The sequence below is a fragment of the Anomaloglossus baeobatrachus genome, chromosome 7 (assembly GCF_048569485.1).
Source record: "Anomaloglossus baeobatrachus isolate aAnoBae1 chromosome 7, aAnoBae1.hap1, whole genome shotgun sequence".
Classification (NCBI taxonomy): domain Eukaryota; kingdom Metazoa; phylum Chordata; class Amphibia; order Anura; family Aromobatidae; genus Anomaloglossus; species Anomaloglossus baeobatrachus.
In genome coordinates, this window is record NC_134359.1 from 56,721,280 (window position 1) to 56,741,588 (window position 20,309).

Here is a 20,309-nt window from a genome sequence, read left to right on the forward strand (position 1 = left end):
TCTCCCTTTTTTCCAAAAATTGGGCCACACAGACACCCACCCCATCAGTGGCAGCACTTGGGCCCTAGTTGCAAACAGGATGTTTTGATTTGCATCAAGCACATTCAAAAATACGCTATTCTTAGCCGTCCACAGGATGACACCGGGGTAGGTAGCAAAGTCTTTCCTGATCCCAGCTCTGTTCATCTTGGCTTCTTTTAAAAACACAGCAAGCAAGGGTTACTCCAAGCGGAGTCTCCCTTTTTTCCAAAAATTGGGCCACACAGACACCCACCCCATCAGTGGCAGCACTTGGGCCCTAGTTGCAAACAGGATGTTTTGATTTGCATCAAGCACATTCAAAAATACGCTATTCTTAGCCGTCCCCAGGATGACACCGGGGTAGGTAGCAAAGTCTTTCCTGATCCCAGCTCTGTTCATCTTGGCTTCTTTTAAAAACACAGCAAGCAAGGGTTACTCCAAGCGGAGTCTCCCTTTTTTCCAAAAATTGGGCCACACAGACACCCACCCCATCAGTGGCAGCACTTGGGCCCTAGTTGCAAACAGGATGTTTTGATTTGCATCAAGCACATTCAAAAATACGCTATTCTTAGCCGTCCACAGGATGACACCGGGGTAGGTAGCAAAGTCTTTCCTGATCCCAGCTCTGTTCATCTTGGCTTCTTTTAAAAACACAGCAAGCAAGGGTTACTCCAAGCGGAGTCTCCCTTTTTTCCAAAAATTGGGCCACACAGACACCCACCCCATCAGTGGCAGCACTTGGGCCCTAGTTGCAAACAGGATGTTTTGATTTGCATCAAGCACATTCAAAAATACGCTATTCTTAGCCGTCCCCAGGATGACACTGGGGTAGGTAGCAAAGTCTTTGCTGACCCATGACTTGTTCATCTTGGCTTCTTTTAAAAACAATGTAAGCAAGGGTTACTCCAAGCGGAGTCTCCCTTTTTTCCAAAAATTGGGCCACACAGACACCCACCCCATCAGTGGCAGCACTTGGGCCCTAGTTGCAAACAGGATGTTTTGATTTGCATCAAGCACATTCAAAAATACGCTATTCTTAGCCGTCCCCAGGATGACACCGGGGTAGGTAGCAAAGTCTTTGCTGACCCATGACTTGTTCATCTTGGCTTCTTTTAAAAACAATGTAAGCAAGGGTTACTCCAAGCGGAGTCTCCCTTTTTTCCAAAAATTGGGCCACACAGACACCCACCCCATCAGTGGCAGCACTTGGGCCCTAGTTGCAAACAGGATGTTTTGATTTGCATCAAGCACATTCAAAAATACGCTATTCTTAGCCGTCCACAGGATGACACCGGGGTAGGTAGCAAAGTCTTTCCTGATCCCAGCTCTGTTCATCTTGGCTTCTTTTAAAAACACAGCAAGCAAGGGTTACTCCAAGCGGAGTCTCCCTTTTTTCCAAAAATTGGGCCACACAGACACCCACCCCATCAGTGGCAGCACTTGGGCCCTAGTTGCAAACAGGATGTTTTGATTTGCATCAAGCACATTCAAAAATACGCTATTCTTAGCCGTCCCCAGGATGACACCGGGGTAGGTAGCAAAGTCTTTGCTGACCCATGACTTGTTCATCTTGGCTTCTTTTAAAAACAATGTAAGCAAGGGTTACTCCAAGCGGAGTCTCCCTTTTTTCCAAAAATTGGGCCACACAGACACCCACCCCATCAGTGGCAGCACTTGGGCCCTAGTTGCAAACAGGATGTTTTGATTTGCATCAAGCACATTCAAAAATACGCTATTCTTAGCCGTCCACAGGATGACACCGGGGTAGGTAGCAAAGTCTTTCCTGATCCCAGCTCTGTTCATCTTGGCTTCTTTTAAAAACACAGCAAGCAAGGGTTACTCCAAGCGGAGTCTCCCTTTTTTCCAAAAATTGGGCCACACAGACACCCACCCCATCAGTGGCAGCACTTGGGCCCTAGTTGCAAACAGGATGTTTTGATTTGCATCAAGCACATTCAAAAATACGCTATTCTTAGCCGTCCCCAGGATGACACCGGGGTAGGTAGCAAAGTCTTTCCTGATCCCAGCTCTGTTCATCTTGGCTTCTTTTAAAAACACAGCAAGCAAGGGTTACTCCAAGCGGAGTCTCCCTTTTTTCCAAAAATTGGGCCACACAGACACCCACCCCATCAGTGGCAGCACTTGGGCCCTAGTTGCAAACAGGATGTTTTGATTTGCATCAAGCACATTCAAAAATACGCTATTCTTAGCCGTCCACAGGATGACACCGGGGTAGGTAGCAAAGTCTTTCCTGATCCCAGCTCTGTTCATCTTGGCTTCTTTTAAAAACACAGCAAGCAAGGGTTACTCCAAGCGGAGTCTCCCTTTTTTCCAAAAATTGGGCCACACAGACACCCACCCCATCAGTGGCAGCACTTGGGCCCTAGTTGCAAACAGGATGTTTTGATTTGCATCAAGCACATTCAAAAATACGCTATTCTTAGCCGTCCCCAGGATGACACTGGGGTAGGTAGCAAAGTCTTTGCTGACCCATGACTTGTTCATCTTGGCTTCTTTTAAAAACAATGTAAGCAAGGGTTACTCCAAGCGGAGTCTCCCTTTTTTCCAAAAATTGGGCCACACAGACACCCACCCCATCAGTGGCAGCACTTGGGCCCTAGTTGCAAACAGGATGTTTTGATTTGCATCAAGCACATTCAAAAATACGCTATTCTTAGCCGTCCCCAGGATGACACCGGGGTAGGTAGCAAAGTCTTTGCTGACCCATGACTTGTTCATCTTGGCTTCTTTTAAAAACAATGTAAGCAAGGGTTACTCCAAGCGGAGTCTCCCTTTTTTCCAAAAATTGGGCCACACAGACACCCACCCCATCAGTGGCAGCACTTGGGCCCTAGTTGCAAACAGGATGTTTTGATTTGCATCAAGCACATTCAAAAATACGCTATTCTTAGCCGTCCCCAGGATGACACCGGGGTAGGTAGCAAAGTCTTTGCTGACCCATGACTTGTTCATCTTGGCTTCTTTTAAAAACAATGTAAGCAAGGGTTACTCCAAGCGGAGTCTCCCTTTTTTCCAAAAATTGGGCCACACAGACACCCACCCCATCAGTGGCAGCACTTGGGCCCTAGTTGCAAACAGGATGTTTTGATTTGCATCAAGCACATTCAAAAATACGCTATTCTTAGCCGTCCCCAGGATGACACCGGGGTAGGTAGCAAAGTCTTTCCTGATCCCAGCTCTGTTCATCTTGGCTTCTTTTAAAAACACAGCAAGCAAGGGTTACTCCAAGCGGAGTCTCCCTTTTTTCCAAAAATTGGGCCACACAGACACCCACCCCATCAGTGGCAGCACTTGGGCCCTAGTTGCAAACAGGATGTTTTGATTTGCATCAAGCACATTCCAAATCCACAAGCATTTACTCTCCCCAGGATGACACAGGGGTAGTAAATTCCTTCTGGATCCATGACTTGTTCATTTTGATGAACGTCAGTCTGTCCACATTGTCACTGGACAGACGCGTGCGCTTATCTGTCAGCACACACCCAGCAGCACTGAATACACGTTCAGAGACAACGCTGGCAGCTGGACACGACAAAATCTCCAAGGCGTAAGTTGCGAGCTCTGGCCATTTTTGTAGGTTTGAAGCCCAAAAGGAGCAAGGCTCCAGTTGCACAGTCATGGCATCGATGTTCATTTGGAGATACTCCTGTATCATCCTCTCCAGCCGTTGACTATGTGTCAGACTTGTTGTCTCTGGTGGCCTTGCAAAAGAGGGTCTAAAAAAATTATGAAAAGATTCCATAAAATTGCTGTTACCGGCACCAGAAAAGGTCCTACTGGTACGGGTAGACTGTTGAAGATGACGAGACCGTCCCATGTTTGTCAAGTTACAACTGGGAGATTCACTCCCTGCACCTGCACGGTTGTTTGGTGGAAAAGCCGAGCTAAGATCTAGTAACAGCTTCTGCTGATACTCCTGCATACGTGCGTCCCTTTCTATGGCTGGAATTATGTCACAAAATTTGGACTTGTACCGGGGATCTAATAGTGTGGCAATCCAGTAGTCATCATCACTTCTAATTTTGACAATACGACTGTCATGTTGGAGGTAGTGCAACAAAAAGGCACTCATGTGTCTTGCGCAGCCATGCGGACCAAGTCCATGCTGTGTTTGTGGCATAGAGGTGCTACCCGTTCTTTCTTCCTCTGACATCTGACCCCAACCTCTTTCAACTGAAATTTGACCAAGGTCTCCCTCATCCGCTGAGTCTTCCATGTCCATGGACAGTTCGTCCTCCATTTCTTCATGTTCTCCTGCACCTTGCTCAACATTTCGCCTGCTACTATGCGCCCTTGTCGATCCCTGTCCCCCATGGTCCCATGCCTGCTGCGTTGGTGATGATGAACGTCTGGACCTTCGTGATGTTGTTGTCCCTTGCGCATATGAATCCTCCTGTAGTTCCTCCCCTTCATGTTGTCCCACCCCCTGACTCCGAATAGTGTTTAGCGTGTGCTCCAGCATGTAAATGACTGGAATCGTCATGCTGATAATGGCATTGTCAGCGCTAAACATATTCGTCGCCATGTCGAAACTGTGCAGAAGGGTGCATAGGTCCTTGATCTGAGACCACTCCATCAGGGTGATCTGCCCCACCTCTGCATCTCGTTGGCCCAGGCTATACGTCATGACGTATTGCACCAGGGCTCTGCGGTGCTGCCACAGTCGCTGTAACATGTGGAGAGTTGAATTCCAGCGTGTCGCCACATCGCATTTCAGGCGATGAACCGGCAGGCCGAAAGACTTCTGGAGCGATGCAAGTCGCTCTGCTGCGGCGCTTGAACGGCGGAAGTGAGCTGACAGTTTTCGTGCCCTGTTCAGAAGGCCATCTAGGCCGGGATAGTGTGTTAAAAATTGCTGCACGACAAGGTTCAACACGTGAGCCATACAAGGTACGTGTGTCACCTTGCCCAGGCGAAGTGCCGCACCCAGGTTTGCAGCATTGTCGCACACGGCCTTACCAGGCTGCAGTTTGAGTGGAGACAACCATTTATTAAACTCGGACCGCAAAGCTGACCACAACTCCTCAGCTGTGTGACTCTTATTACCAAGACATGTCAAGCTAAAGACCGCCTGATGCCGTTGCGCTCTGCTGCCAGCATAGTAATGAGGGGTGCGTGATTCCTTCTGCGCAGTGAGAACGCTGGTGGCCTGACCAGGCAGGCTTGGGGCGGAGGTGGAGGACCCAGATGAGGTGGAGGATGCAGAAGCAGTGGCGGAACTTGGACAGACAGAGGATTGACACACAAGTCGTGGGGACGGCAAGACTTGTGCAGCAGACCCTTCACCATCTATCACCATAGTTACCCAGTGCCCAGTCAGCGACATGTAACGTCCCTGTCCATGCTTACTGGTCCAAGTATCGGTGGTGAAATGCACCCGTTCACACACAGAGTTTCTCAAGGAAGCGGTGATGTTGTGTGCGACATGCTGGTGTAGCGCGGGCACACCTTTCTTAGAGAAGTAGTGGCGACTAGGCATCTGGTACTGGGGCACAGCGACAGACATAAGGTCTCTAAAATCCTGTGTGTCCACTAGGCGGAAAGGCAGCATTTCGGTAGCCAACAGCTTACAGAGGGATAGAGTCAACCTCTTAGCTTTGTCATGGGTCGGAGGAAGTGGCCTTTTATTTGACCACATCTGAGGGACAGAGATCTGGCTGCTGTGTGTAGACGGTGTTGAGTAGGGTGTCCCTGGAAAAATGCAGGTTTGTGAGGAAAGTGCAGGCGGAGACATGATGTTGCCTTCATCCAACGTTGGTGCTATCGATGTCTGAGAGAGCTGTACACACTCACTTGTTTCCCCTTCCAAACCAACTGACGACCTTACAAGCAAACTGCCTGTTGCGGTTACAGTGGTGGAAGTTTTGCGTGGAAAAACAGGTGTGGCAGCTGTCCCCACAGTCCTAGAAGATGAAGAGCGCGCGGATGCAGTGGAAGGGGCGGGCGGTGGATGGTTCGCTCCGCTAGGCCGCATTGCAGCACGGTGAGCTTCCCACCGGGACTTATGATATTTATTCATGTGACGATTCATGGAAGAAGTTGTCAAACTGCTGAGCTTTTGACCTCTACTAAGAGAATCATGACAAATGTTACATATCACATGAGTTGGGCGATCTTTTTCGATGTGAAAAAAGGACCAGGCTAGGCAAGGCTTAGAGGCCATGCGACCTGTTGATCCACCCCGAATAATGCTCATAGGCAGAGTGGTGGCTGAGGATGCAGTTGTAGACGTGCTACCAGTGCTCCGACTCTGTCCAGGAAGGCGCAAGGTAACTTCGTCGTCGGTTGCATCCTCCTCCACCGCCTCTGTTGACCTCCTCGAGTGCCTGACTGGGGGTTGACAGTAGGTGGGATCTAGAACGTCATCATCAATTGTTGTGTTTGCACTCCCCTCCCCCTCAGACCGAGCCTCTTCTTGCCCTGACGGAATATTTAAGTTGTCATCCCAATCGGGTATCTGCGTCTCATCTTCATCAGTATGTTCCTCATTGTCTATAACCACAGGTGTTACAGTTTGTGACAAAGGGTCAACATTATGCTCAGAAACTTGGTCCTCACGGCCTGAATCTGAGTCACAAAGGTTCTGGGCATCACTGCAGACCATTTCCTGTTCTGTACTCACTGTAGCTTGGGAGCAGACCTCTGATTCCCAGGCTATAGTGTGACTGAACAGCTCTGCAGACTCAGCCATCTCAGTTCCACCATACTGTGCAGGGCTGATGGAGACTTCAGAGCTGGGAGAAATCAAGTGTGATTGGGATGACAACTCAGAGGACTGGTGTTTTTTGGATGCGGTACTTGAAGTGGCTGAGAGGGCACTTGTTGGACCACTTGAGATCCATTCAAGCATTTTCCTTTTTTGCCCATCATCTACCTTTCTTCCTGTTGTTCGTGTCCGTAAAAAAGGGAGCACATCGGATTGTCCACGGTAAGTAGTAGACATCTTACTTTTGCTGGTAGATGGTCTATCTTCAGCAGATGATAATGGAGCTTTGCCACCTTCCCCACGGACAAAACCTTTTTTGCCTTTTCCACCACGCCTCTTCCCCTTTCCACCAGCATCTGTCATTTTGCCACTCATGTTGATTGCGACAAGATTGTGGACTGAAAATGTGGTAGTAAAAATTGAGAGGTGGTGAAGATTGCAGTGGTGGTCTAGCTTTATTAACAGCAGAATAATAAAGAATAAATATCCCTGACAATGCAACTTAGTTATAATTAGTTGGAGTGTGCAACGCAGGCAGACGTGCTGCAAATGTCTTTGCACTAGTGGGACTATAGCAAAGTCCAATAGCCACGTATAGGATGCCACTAGGTACACTGAGTGTTTGCTAGTATAATGGCTTGGTTAGAATGAGTTGTAGTGTGCAACGCAGGCAGACGCGCTCTGCAAATGTCTTTGCACTAGTGGGACTATAGCAAAGTCCAATAGCCACGTATAGGATGCCACTAGGTACACTGAGTGTTTGCTAGTATAATGGCTTGGTTAGAATGAGTTGTAGTGTGCAACGCAGGCAGACGCGCTCTGCAAATGTCTTTGCACTAGTGGGACTATAGCAAAGTCCAATAGCCACGTATAGGATGCCACTAGGTACACTGAGTGTTTGCTAGTATAATGGCTTGGTTAGAATGAGTTGTAGTGTGCAACGCAGGCAGACGCGCTCTGCAAATGTCTTTGCACTAGTGGGACTATAGCAAAGTCCAATAGCCACGTATAGGATGCCACTAGGTACACTGAGTGTTTGCTAGTATAATGGCTTGGTTAGAATGAGTTGTAGTGTGCAACGCAGGCAGACGCGCTCTGCAAATGTCTTTGCACTAGTGGGACTATAGCAAAGTCCAATAGCCACGTATAGGATGCCACTAGGTACACTGAGTGTTTGCTAGTATAATGGCTTGGTTAGAATGAGTTGTAGTGTGCAACGCAGGCAGACGCGCTCTGCAAATGTCTTTGCACTAGTGGGACTATAGCAAAGTCCAATAGCCACGTATAGGATGCCACTAGGTACACTGAGTGTTTGCTAGTATAATGGCTTGGTTAGAATGAGTTGTAGTGTGCAACGCAGGCAGACGCGCTCTGCAAATGTCTTTGCACTAGTGGGACTATAGCAAAGTCCAATAGCCACGTATAGGATGCCACTAGGTACACTGAGTGTTTGCTAGTATAATGGCTTGGTTAGAATGAGTTGTAGTGTGCAACGCAGGCAGACGCGCTCTGCAAATGTCTTTGCACTAGTGGGACTATAGCAAAGTCCAATAGCCACGTATAGGATGCCACTAGGTACACTGAGTGTTTGCTAGTATAATGGCTTGGTTAGAATGAGTTGTAGTGTGCAACGCAGGCAGACGCGCTCTGCAAATGTCTTTGCACTAGTGGGACTATAGCAAAGTCCAATAGCCACGTATAGGATGCCACTAGGTACACTGAGTGTTTGCTAGTATAATGGCTTGGTTAGAATGAGTTGTAGTGTGCAACGCAGGCAGACGCGCTCTGCAAATGTCTTTGCACTAGTGGGACTATAGCAAAGTCCAATAGCCACGTATAGGATGCCACTAGGTACACTGAGTGTTTGCTAGTATAATGGCTTGGTTAGAATGAGTTGTAGTGTGCAACGCAGGCAGACGCGCTCTGCAAATGTCTTTGCACTAGTGGGACTATAGCAAAGTCCAATAGCCACGTATAGGATGCCACTAGGTACACTGAGTGTTTGCTAGTATAATGGCTTGGTTAGAATGAGTTGTAGTGTGCAACGCAGGCAGACGCGCTCTGCAAATGTCTTTGCACTAGTGGGACTATAGCAAAGTCCAATAGCCACGTATAGGATGCCACTAGGTACACTGAGTGTTTGCTACGTATAATGGCTTGGTTAGAATGAGTTGTAGTGTGCAACGCAGGCAGACGCGCTCTGCAAATGTCTTTGCACTAGTGGGACTATAGCAAAGTCCAATAGCCACGTATAGGATGCCACTAGGTACACTGAGTGTTTGCTAGTATAATGGCTTGGTTAGAATGAGTTGTAGTGTGCAACGCAGGCAGACGCGCTCTGCAAATGTCTTTGCACTAGTGGGACTATAGCAAAGTCCAATAGCCACGTATAGGATGCCACTAGGTACACTGAGTGTTTGCTAGTATAATGGCTTGGTTAGAATGAGTTGTAGTGTGCAACGCAGGCAGACGCGCTCTGCAAATGTCTTTGCACTAGTGGGACTATAGCAAAGTCCAATAGCCACGTATAGGATGCCACTAGGTACACTGAGTGTTTGCTAGTATAATGGCTTGGTTAGAATGAGTTGTAGTGTGCAACGCAGGCAGACGCGCTCTGCAAATGTCTTTGCACTAGTGGGACTATAGCAAAGTCCAATAGCCACGTATAGGATGCCACTAGGTACACTGAGTGTTTGCTAGTATAATGGCTTGGTTAGAATGAGTTGTAGTGTGCAACGCAGGCAGACGCGCTCTGCAAATGTCTTTGCACTAGTGGGACTATAGCAAAGTCCAATAGCCACGTATAGGATGCCACTAGGTACACTGAGTGTTTGCTAGTATAATGGCTTGGTTAGAATGAGTTGTAGTGTGCAACGCAGGCAGACGCGCTCTGCAAATGTCTTTGCACTAGTGGGACTATAGCAAAGTCCAATAGCCACGTATAGGATGCCACTAGGTACACTGAGTGTTTGCTAGTATAATGGCTTGGTTAGAATGAGTTGTAGTGTGCAACGCAGGCAGACGCGCTCTGCAAATGTCTTTGCACTAGTGGGACTATAGCAAAGTCCAATAGCCACGTATAGGATGCCACTAGGTACACTGAGTGTTTGCTAGTATAATGGCTTGGTTAGAATGAGTTGTAGTGTGCAACGCAGGCAGACGCGCTCTGCAAATGTCTTTGCACTAGTGGGACTATAGCAAAGTCCAATAGCCACGTATAGGATGCCACTAGGTACACTGAGTGTTTGCTAGTATAATGGCTTGGTTAGAATGAGTTGTAGTGTGCAACGCAGGCAGACGCGCTCTGCAAATGTCTTTGCACTAGTGGGACTATAGCAAAGTCCAATAGCCACGTATAGGATGCCACTAGGTACACTGAGTGTTTGCTAGTATAATGGCTTGGTTAGAATGAGTTGTAGTGTGCAACGCAGGCAGACGCGCTCTGCAAATGTCTTTGCACTAGTGGGACTATAGCAAAGTCCAATAGCCACGTATAGGATGCCACTAGGTACACTGAGTGTTTGCTAGTATAATGGCTTGGTTAGAATGAGTTGTAGTGTGCAACGCAGGCAGACGCGCTCTGCAAATGTCTTTGCACTAGTGGGACTATAGCAAAGTCCAATAGCCACGTATAGGATGCCACTAGGTACACTGAGTGTTTGCTAGTATAATGGCTTGGTTAGAATGAGTTGTAGTGTGCAACGCAGGCAGACGCGCTCTGCAAATGTCTTTGCACTAGTGGGACTATAGCAAAGTCCAATAGCCACGTATAGGATGCCACTAGGTACACTGAGTGTTTGCTAGTATAATGGCTTGGTTAGAATGAGTTGTAGTGTGCAACGCAGGCAGACGCGCTCTGCAAATGTCTTTGCACTAGTGGGACTATAGCAAAGTCCAATAGCCACGTATAGGATGCCACTAGGTACACTGAGTGTTTGCTAGTATAATGGCTTGGTTAGAATGAGTTGTAGTGTGCAACGCAGCAGACGCGCTCTGCAAATGTCTTTGCACTAGTGGGACTATAGCAAAGTCCAATAGCCACGTATAGGATGCCACTAGGTACACTGAGTGTTTGCTAGTATAATGGCTTGGTTAGAATGAGTTGTAGTGTGCAACGCAGGCAGACGCGCTCTGCAAATGTCTTTGCACTAGTGGGACTATAGCAAAGTCCAATAGCCACGTATAGGATGCCACTAGGTACACTGAGTGTTTGCTAGTATAATGGCTTGGTTAGAATGAGTTGTAGTGTGCAACGCAGGCAGACGCGCTCTGCAAATGTCTTTGCACTAGTGGGACTATAGCAAAGTCCAATAGCCACGTATAGGATGCCACTAGGTACACTGAGTGTTTGCTAGTATAATGGCTTGGTTAGAATGAGTTGTAGTGTGCAACGCAGGCAGACGCGCTCTGCAAATGTCTTTGCACTAGTGGGACTATAGCAAAGTCCAATAGCCACGTATAGGATGCCACTAGGTACACTGAGTGTTTGCTAGTATAATGGCTTGGTTAGAATGAGTTGTAGTGTGCAACGCAGGCAGACGCGCTCTGCAAATGTCTTTGCACTAGTGGGACTATAGCAAAGTCCAATAGCCACGTATAGGATGCCACTAGGTACACTGAGTGTTTGCTAGTATAATGGCTTGGTTAGAATGAGTTGTAGTGTGCAATGCAGGCAGACGCGCTCTGCAAATGTCTTTGCACTAGTGGGACTATAGCAAAGTCCAATAGCCACGTATAGGATGCCACTAGGTACACTGAGTGTTTGCTAGTATAATGGCTTGGTTAGAATGAGTTGTAGTGTGCAACGCAGGCAGACGCGCTCTGCAAATGTCTTTGCACTAGTGGGACTATAGCAAAGTCCAATAGCCACGTATAGGATGCCACTAGGTACACTGAGTGTTTGCTAGTATAATGGCTTGGTTAGAATGAGTTGTAGTGTGCAACGCAGGCAGACGCGCTCTGCAAATGTCTTTGCACTAGTGGGACTATAGCAAAGTCCAATAGCCACGTATAGGATGCCACTAGGTACACTGAGTGTTTGCTAGTATAATGGCTTGGTTAGAATGAGTTGTAGTGTGCAACGCAGGCAGACGCGCTCTGCAAATGTCTTTGCACTAGTGGGACTATAGCAAAGTCCAATAGCCACGTATAGGATGCCACTAGGTACACTGAGTGTTTGCTAGTATAATGGCTTGGTTAGAATGAGTTGTAGTGTGCAACGCAGGCAGACGCGCTCTGCAAATGTCTTTGCACTAGTGGGACTATAGCAAAGTCCAATAGCCACGTATAGGATGCCACTAGGTACACTGAGTGTTTGCTAGTATAATGGCTTGGTTAGAATGAGTTGTAGTGTGCAACGCAGGCAGACGCGCTCTGCAAATGTCTTTGCACTAGTGGGACTATAGCAAAGTCCAATAGCCACGTATAGGATGCCACTAGGTACACTGAGTGTTTGCTAGTATAATGGCTTGGTTAGAATGAGTTGTAGTGTGCAACGCAGGCAGACGCGCTCTGCAAATGTCTTTGCACTAGTGGGACTATAGCAAAGTCCAATAGCCACGTATAGGATGCCACTAGGTACACTGAGTGTTTGCTAGTATAATGGCTTGGTTAGAATGAGTTGTAGTGTGCAACGCAGGCAGACGCGCTCTGCAAATGTCTTTGCACTAGTGGGACTATAGCAAAGTCCAATAGCCACGTATAGGATGCCACTAGGTACACTGAGTGTTTGCTAGTATAATGGCTTGGTTAGAATGAGTTGTAGTGTGCAATGCAGGCAGACGCGCTCTGCAAATGTCTTTGCACTAGTGGGACTATAGCAAAGTCCAATAGCCACGTATAGGATGCCACTAGGTACACTGAGTGTTTGCTAGTATAATGGCTTAGTTATCAGTTGGAGTGTGCAGAGGACAAGAGGGTACAGTGGCAGGATTGTGGTGCTCTGGGTAGAGGAATGGAAGACTGCCTTTCTATTCCCTCCTAATGGTGAAATGCAGGTAGGAAATCCCTGACCTGGGCTACACAGACGCTGTTGCTGTTTGCAGGACCTGTCACCTATGGCTCTCTGACCCTGCCGGTTGGAGCCCTTAAAAGGACTGCTATAAAGTGCTCTCCCTAAGCTGTCTAACGCTGTGTATGCAGCGCATACAGCTGTATCGGCTATAGGACTCAGGAAGACGGAGCTGCGACAGTGATGTCTGACACCAAAGACGCAGAAGGCAGATAATGGCGTCCGTGAAGAAAATGTCCGGTTTTATAATGCAGGGACATGTGACATGCAGATCCTATCACACATGCCGTTGCTTCTCTGGCTCAAAGTCCACTTAGCTGTGTGTGTGTCTGGGATTGGCTGACATGCTGGCCCGCCCCACAAGACGCGCGCGCTTAGGGAAGGAAGACAAGAAAAAAAAAAAAAAAAAATGGCGATCGCCATTATAGAAACAGCAGTGATCTGAAGGCGCTGTTCACGCACACTATACACTGAAATGTGATAATAGTTTGATTCACAGAGTGACTTACACTATTACAGCAGAAACCAAGCTATGATTTAGCTGTTTTTTGGCTGCTAGAACCGTTCTCGAACGTTTCTAGAACTACCGAGCTTTTGCAAAAAGCTCGAGTTCTAGTTCGATCTAGAACATGCCCCAAAATCACTCGAGCCGCGAACTGGAGAACCACGAACCACGAACCGCGCTCAACTCTAATCAATATATATATATCAATTTGCTCAGCTCCTCTTGCCTATTACATCTCGCATGCAGATCAGATACCATTTTCAACATAAGTTCCCTTTTAAGTTTCTGTAATTATTATAACTAAATTTGTAACATATTATTACTCTCTTCATAGGTCATCCCCGCTTTTTCAATCAGCTGTCAACTGGATTGGATATGATCGGATTGGCTGGGGAATGGTTGACTTCAACAGCAAATACAAATATGTAAGTTACCTAAATTACATTTACTTTGGTTGTTGGTTATTTCATGAATACAAAATTTTAAGAAAGGCATTTTGCATTTCATTTTTGCTTTTGTTTATCAATATTGATACAATGAATCATTATCAGATCCAGCAGCATAGTCTACATGGAGCTAAGCTGTACTCACAGCTCCACTATCCAGAGTACTCAAGATCAGCTCCAATATAAAAGAATGAGCTATTTTGCAGTATCTAGCAGAGCTTATAAAAGCTGATCGGTGGGGGTCAGACCTCCAATGATCTCACATTGATAGGCTATCCAGATGGCTGGTCACTGTAAGGGTACCGTCACACTTTAGCAATGCTCCAGCGATCCCACCAGTGTCAGGATCGCTGGTGCGTCGCTACATGGTCGCTGGTGAGCTGTCAATCAGGCAGATCTCACCAGTGACCAGCCCCCAGCCAGCAGCGATGCATGGAAGCGATGCTGCGCTTGGTAACTAAGGTAAATATCGGGTAACCATGCGCTTGGTTACCCGATATTTACCTTAGTTACCAGCGCACACCGCTTAGTGCTGGCTCCCTGCACTCCTAGCCAGAGTACACATCGGGTTAATAGGCAAACCGCTTTGCTCATTTACCCGATGTGTACTCCGGCTACTTGTGCAGGGAGCAGGGAGCCGGCACTGACAGCCTGAGTGCGGCGGACAGTAGTAACCAAGGTAAATATCGGGTAACCAAGCAAAGGGCTTCACTTGGTTACCCGATATTTACCTTGGTTACAGTTTACCGCAGGCTGCCAGACGCCGGCTCCCTGCTCCCTGCACATTCAGATCTTGCTCTCTCTCTCTCTCTCTCGTTGATCGTTAAACTCCTCAATGTTATCGTAAATAGGGCTTAAGGAGACCTTTCAGGATCAGTAAGTTTTATAGCTCTACCTTATCCTGTTATCTTACTGTAAGCTCCATAGAATTCAGTGTCACTTACACACTAGTCAAGTATATGTAAATACAATTTGCATATTCCCATTCATTGCTCTCCCCACCCACCTCCCATTGCATTCATTATCACTGTTGAGAGGTGGGAGGGAGTATGGGTGGGGGCAGCAGTGCAGATTCAGTTCAGATTTACTATCAATGATGCCAGCACTGAAAGGTGAGAGGAGGGAGCAGGGCATATAGTTTGCATTTACATATGCTTGATTAGTTACTATGTCACACTGAATTCTATGGAGCTTACAACAAGGTAAAAAGAGAAGGTAGAGCAATAAAACTTACTGATCCTGAAAGGTCTCTTTAAGCCCTATTTAAAGATAACATTAGTATTGTACAACAAAATCATCTGACAGATCACCTGACAGATTCCCATTTGGATAGGTTATCAATGTGAAATTAGTCCAACTCCCTTTAAACCCCCTTTCTTGCTTATTCCTAAATATAACCATAAAAGTCAATGATGGAGCACAGAATTTACCCTATAGCAGAGCATCAGCCAAAAAGATGGTTTTAAAATAATATGCTGTGGTCAGATATTACTAAATTTTGGTCAGAACTGTTCTAAATCATAGGTTTGATATTAAATACAGTGCCTAGTCTGATTGAATGGGGCACTTTTTAGTCCACCCTTTAAAATAATATTGATTTGTATGGAAACAGATCCATCTTAGTATGTCATTATGGAGGCTAAAGTTTAGTTTCTATGATAGAGTGCTTTTAATCTGTTACATAGACACCATGATAAATATTAACATTTTGTTTTCCTGCAGCGTCCACTAGAGGGAGCAAAGGAGCTTATTGCATACTGTTTACCAATGAACTCAATGATGTCACAATATTCATGGCGCTAATAAGCTCCCCCTAGTGGTGACTGCAGGAAGTTACAAAGTTATCATATAACTGTGCAGGAAAATTGGAGTTCAATATTTATTTTGATATAAAGATGTATAAAAAAAATAATCAGTAAAGAAGAATGGATCCAACAACGCTATGGTATATTGATCATTTAGAATCCAAGAAATGACAAATCAGGTAGCTGGTGACTTTGCATTGTTTTATGGATGTGCATCTACGGTACATTCTAGATATATACATAGTAGTATATAGCATTTTGCACATAATCTGAGAGCGAGCACAGTCATTCGCACAATACAGCTGTCGGCATTTTTAAATTGTGTATTGATTTTTGTACAGTCTGCAAAGAAAGTGGATATGATAGAAATAAAAGGCGCTCATTTACCATTAGAACTTTATCCCTGACACAGTTTTATACAAAACCTAACAAAAAAAACCCTGCATAACCAGGAAATGTTAACTGCAATAATGTGTTTAACATTTAAAACAACCTTCACCCAAAATTAGAGTAAATGTGTAATGTCTGCCTGCTGAGGAATCTTCCCCAATGTACTCATAAGTACATTTAGCTGCTGAATAATGGTATAATACCCCAAAAATATACTCCAATAATAGTAGTTAACATTAAATGAATACCAAACAGAATTCAAATAAAAAAATGCAAAATATTAAAAACAACCCAGAACATGGACATAATAAAGAGGAAGATAAGTAAAGGAAGCAGGAGGACTCCAAACATAATACAAAATATAAGATGAGAGTCTAGATAATGAATCCAGCTCCTAAATGGGCCACAGAATCTGAATGGAAAAATGTAGATACCTAGAGTATATTCAACTGAAGGCTAAGAGCCAAGACAATAAAAATTAATTTAATTCAGTATCTAGCACATGTAAGATAATCATAAAGGCAGAGATATGGCCAGAATAAAGGCAGACCAATAAATGCAAAAAGTGCATAGAGTGAAAACCAAGTGGTTTAAATAAACCAGACCCAAAGTCATAATGTTAGGAGTCATCCAGCAGCTTCTGCCACACACCCCAACCCGCGTTTCGCTAGTTGCTTCCTCAGGGAGTGATAGATAGATAGATAGACAGATAGATAGATAGATAGATAGATAGATAGATAGATAGATAGATAGATTGAGAGATAGATTGAGAGATAGATAGATAGATAGATAGATACAGTTGAAACCAGAAGGTTACACTATCTAAAAAGACACATCTGCAGGTTTTTCTCACTATCTGACTTGAAATCAGAACACACCTTTCCCGTTTAAGGTCAATTAGGGACCAAAATTATTTATATTTGCCAAATGCCAGAATAACGAGAGAGAATGTTTTAAGGCATTTTTCTAAGTCAAAAGTTTACATACACGAAGAGTACTATGCCTTTAAACAATATGGGACAGCCTATATGATGATGTCATGTCTTTGGAAGTGTCTGATAGGTTTATTGGCAACATCTGAGTAAATTAGAGACACACATGTGGATGTGTTTTAATGCACACCTGAAACACACTGCTTCTTTGTGTAGCATCATGGAAAAGTCAAAAGAAATCAGCCAAGATCTCAGGAAGATAATCTTGGACTTGCACAAGTCTAGTTTGTCCTTGGGTGCAATTTCCAGATACCTGAAGGTTCATCTTCATGCCTCATTCATCTGTACAAACAATTATACACAAGTACAAACAAGATGGGAATGTCCATACATCATACCGCTCAGGAAGGAGACGGGTTCTGTGTACCAGAGATGAATGTGCTTTGGTCAGACATGTGCATATCAACCCAAGAACAAAAGCAAAAGACCTTGTGAAGATGCTGGCGGAAGCTGTTAAGATTGTGTCATTATTCACAGTGGAACAAGTAGTGTATCAACATGGGCTGAAAGGCCACTCTGCCAGGAAGAAGACATTACTACAAAAGAAACATAAAAAAGCCCATATTAATGTTTGCAAATGCACACAGGAACAAAGAGCTTAATTTTTGGAGACATGTCCTGTGGTCTGGTGAAACTAAAATTGAACTGTTTGGCCATAATGTCCATCGTTATGTATGGAGGAAAAAAGAAGAAGCTTTGAAGCCTAAGAACACCATCCCAACTGTGAAACACAGGGGTGGCAGCATCATGTTGTGGGGTTGTTTTCCTGCAGGAGGGACTGGTGCACTTCACAACATAGATGACATCGTGAGGAAAGAAGATCATGTGGCAATACTGAAGCAACATCCAAAGACATCAGCCAGGAACTTAAAGCTTGGGCGGAAATAAGTCTTCCAAATGGACAATGACCCGAAGCATAATGCTAAACTGGTTACAAAGTGGCTTAAGGATAACAAAGTCAATGTTTTGGAGTGGCCATCACAACACCCTGATCTCGATCATATTAAAAATTTATGGGCAAAGCTGAAAAGGCCAGTGTGAGCAAGGCGACCTACAAACATGGCTCAGATACACCAGTTCTGTCAGGAGGAATGGGCCCAAATTCCACCAACTATTGTGAGTAGCTTGTGGAAGCAAATCCAAAACACTTCACCCAAATCATACAGTGTAAGGGCAATAGTACCAAATACTAATGAAATGTAGGAAAACGTTTGACTTTGAAGAAAGTAATAAAAATGCCTTGAAACATTCTCTCTCGCTCTCTCATTATTCTGGCATTTGGTGAATAGAAATAATTTTGGTTTCTAATTGACCGAAAACCGGAAAGGTTTATTTTGATTTCATGTCAGATAGTGAGAAAAACGTGCAGATGTGTCTGTATAGAGAGCGGAGGGGAAAACCTGCAGATGTGTCTTTATAGAGAGCAGAGGGAAAAACCCCTGCAGATGTGTCTTTATAGAGAGTGGAGGGAAAAACCTGCAGATGTGTCTTTATAGAGAGCGCAGGCAAAAACCTGCAGATGTGTCTTTATAGAGACAGGTGGGAAAAATCTTCAGATGTGTCTTTATAGAGAGAGGAGGGAAAAATTTGCATATGTGTCTTTATAGAGAGAGGAGGGAAAAACCTGCAGATGTGTCTTTATAGAGACAGATGGGAAAAATCTTCAGCTGTGTCTTTAGGCTATGTGTCCATGGGAGAAAGTACCTGCGGATTTTTCTGCATCAAAATCCGCAGCTTTCCCCCGGAATCCGCACCTTAGCATAGGTGCGGATTTGACGCGGATTTGACGCGGATTTCGTTGCGGATTTTGATGCGGATTTTGTCCATTGTACTCTATTGTGTTTCTGAATAAAGCTAGTCTGTTTTGAAGGCAAAAAAAAGGCTCTTTATGTCATTTCCTGTCCCAACCCTCCTTTCTTCTCCCATTTTGTAATAAAGGGGCAGAAATGTTTAAAGGGAACCTGTCGCCACTTTTTTTGTAAAAAGCTGCGTCCAACACCACCGTGCTCTTATATACAGCATTTTAACAGGCTGTATATAATAACCCAGTGGTGGTGGCCACAGCTTACAGCCAAAAAATGTGGTGCCATGTTCCCTTTCACTGTTATTTTAAAAAAAAAAAAAAAAAAAATGTGCTCCGCTGTATTTTCACTGTCCAGCCCGATGCAAGCAAGCAACTGAGGGCTGTGCTTCTCAGCGGGATAAGGCTGAAGCATTCTCTGCCCCTTCCGCTGAGAAAAACAGTCCTCAGCTGCCCCTGAAAATGGCGGCTCCGTTGTGAAGCGCCATTCACAGGTGCTGTACCGAGGCTCATCCAGCTGCCCTGATGCATTGGCTGGCTGGGTAATAACGGGGTTACTGCCAGTTTTCTGCAAACTGGCACTAAGCCCGAGGTTCATAATGTCATGCCTGTGTAGACACGGCCATTATGAACCTCCGTTTGGTACTAAATAAAAGAAAACACTTTTTGAAAAATTTTATTTGAAAGAAAAACACACACAAATCCCTGATTGCCATCTTTATTACTCCCAAGCCTCAGAGGTTAATCCAGGACAATTGTAATCACTGGTTTGCTCTCTGCCGGCTGCTGTGAGCGGCAGAACTCACTGGCCGGGTCAGCTCAGTTCATAGCTGAGCCCGGGTCACAGCGTCAGCCGGTCACAGCAGCCGTCAGTGTATGAAATGCTGCTCAGCTCTCTTCCGGCAGCTGGGAACGTCTGACGTCAGAGCCCTGGTCAGCTGACTTAATTCGCGAGCGCGGGCGGGTCAGCTGACTGCACACCGACCAGCTGACGTGCTGGGCTCCGATGTGCACTCATGTGACCCGGGCACGGACGTCAGCCGGTACCAGCAGCCGGAAGAGAGCTTTGCAGCATCTCGAACACTGACGGCTGCTGGGACCGGCTGACGTCCGTGCCCGGGTCACATGAGTGCACATCATCAGCTGACCTGCCTGCGCTCACGAATTAAGTCAGCTGACCAGGGCTCTGATATCAGATGTTCCCAGCTGCCGGAAAAGAGCTGTGCAGCATTTAATAATACACTGACGGCTGCTGTCACCGGCTGACGTCAGTGCCCGGGTCAGCCGGGTGCACATCGGAGCCCGGCTCGGAGTTGTCATGGATTATCGTCGGGGATTCAGGGAGTAATAAAGATGGCAATCAGGGATGTTTGTGTGTTTTTCTTTCAAATAAAATTTTTAAAAAAAGTGTTTTCTTTTCTTTAGTACCAAACGGAGGTTCATAATGGCCGTGTCTACACAGGCATGACATTGTTGTTTGCAGAAAACTGGCATTAACCCCGTTATTACCCAGCCAGCCAATGCATCAGGGCAGCTGGATGAGCCTCGGTACAGCACCTGTGAATGGCGCTTCACAACGGAGCCGCCATTTTCAGGGGCAGCTGAGGACTGT

General features: G+C 45.7%; 1 protein-coding gene across 2 annotated transcripts in view; it reads left to right on the forward strand.

Moving 5' to 3' along the window:
- Positions 1-20,309, forward strand: part of GAD1 (glutamate decarboxylase 1) — a 130,128-nt gene that overhangs the window by 81,463 nt on the left and 28,356 nt on the right. For both annotated transcript variants that reach the window (XM_075317315.1, XM_075317316.1), the window contains exon 6: positions 13,598-13,688. In XM_075317315.1, coding sequence (XP_075173430.1) covers positions 13,598-13,688 — 91 coding nt within the window. The remainder of the gene's footprint in view (positions 1-13,597; positions 13,689-20,309) is intronic.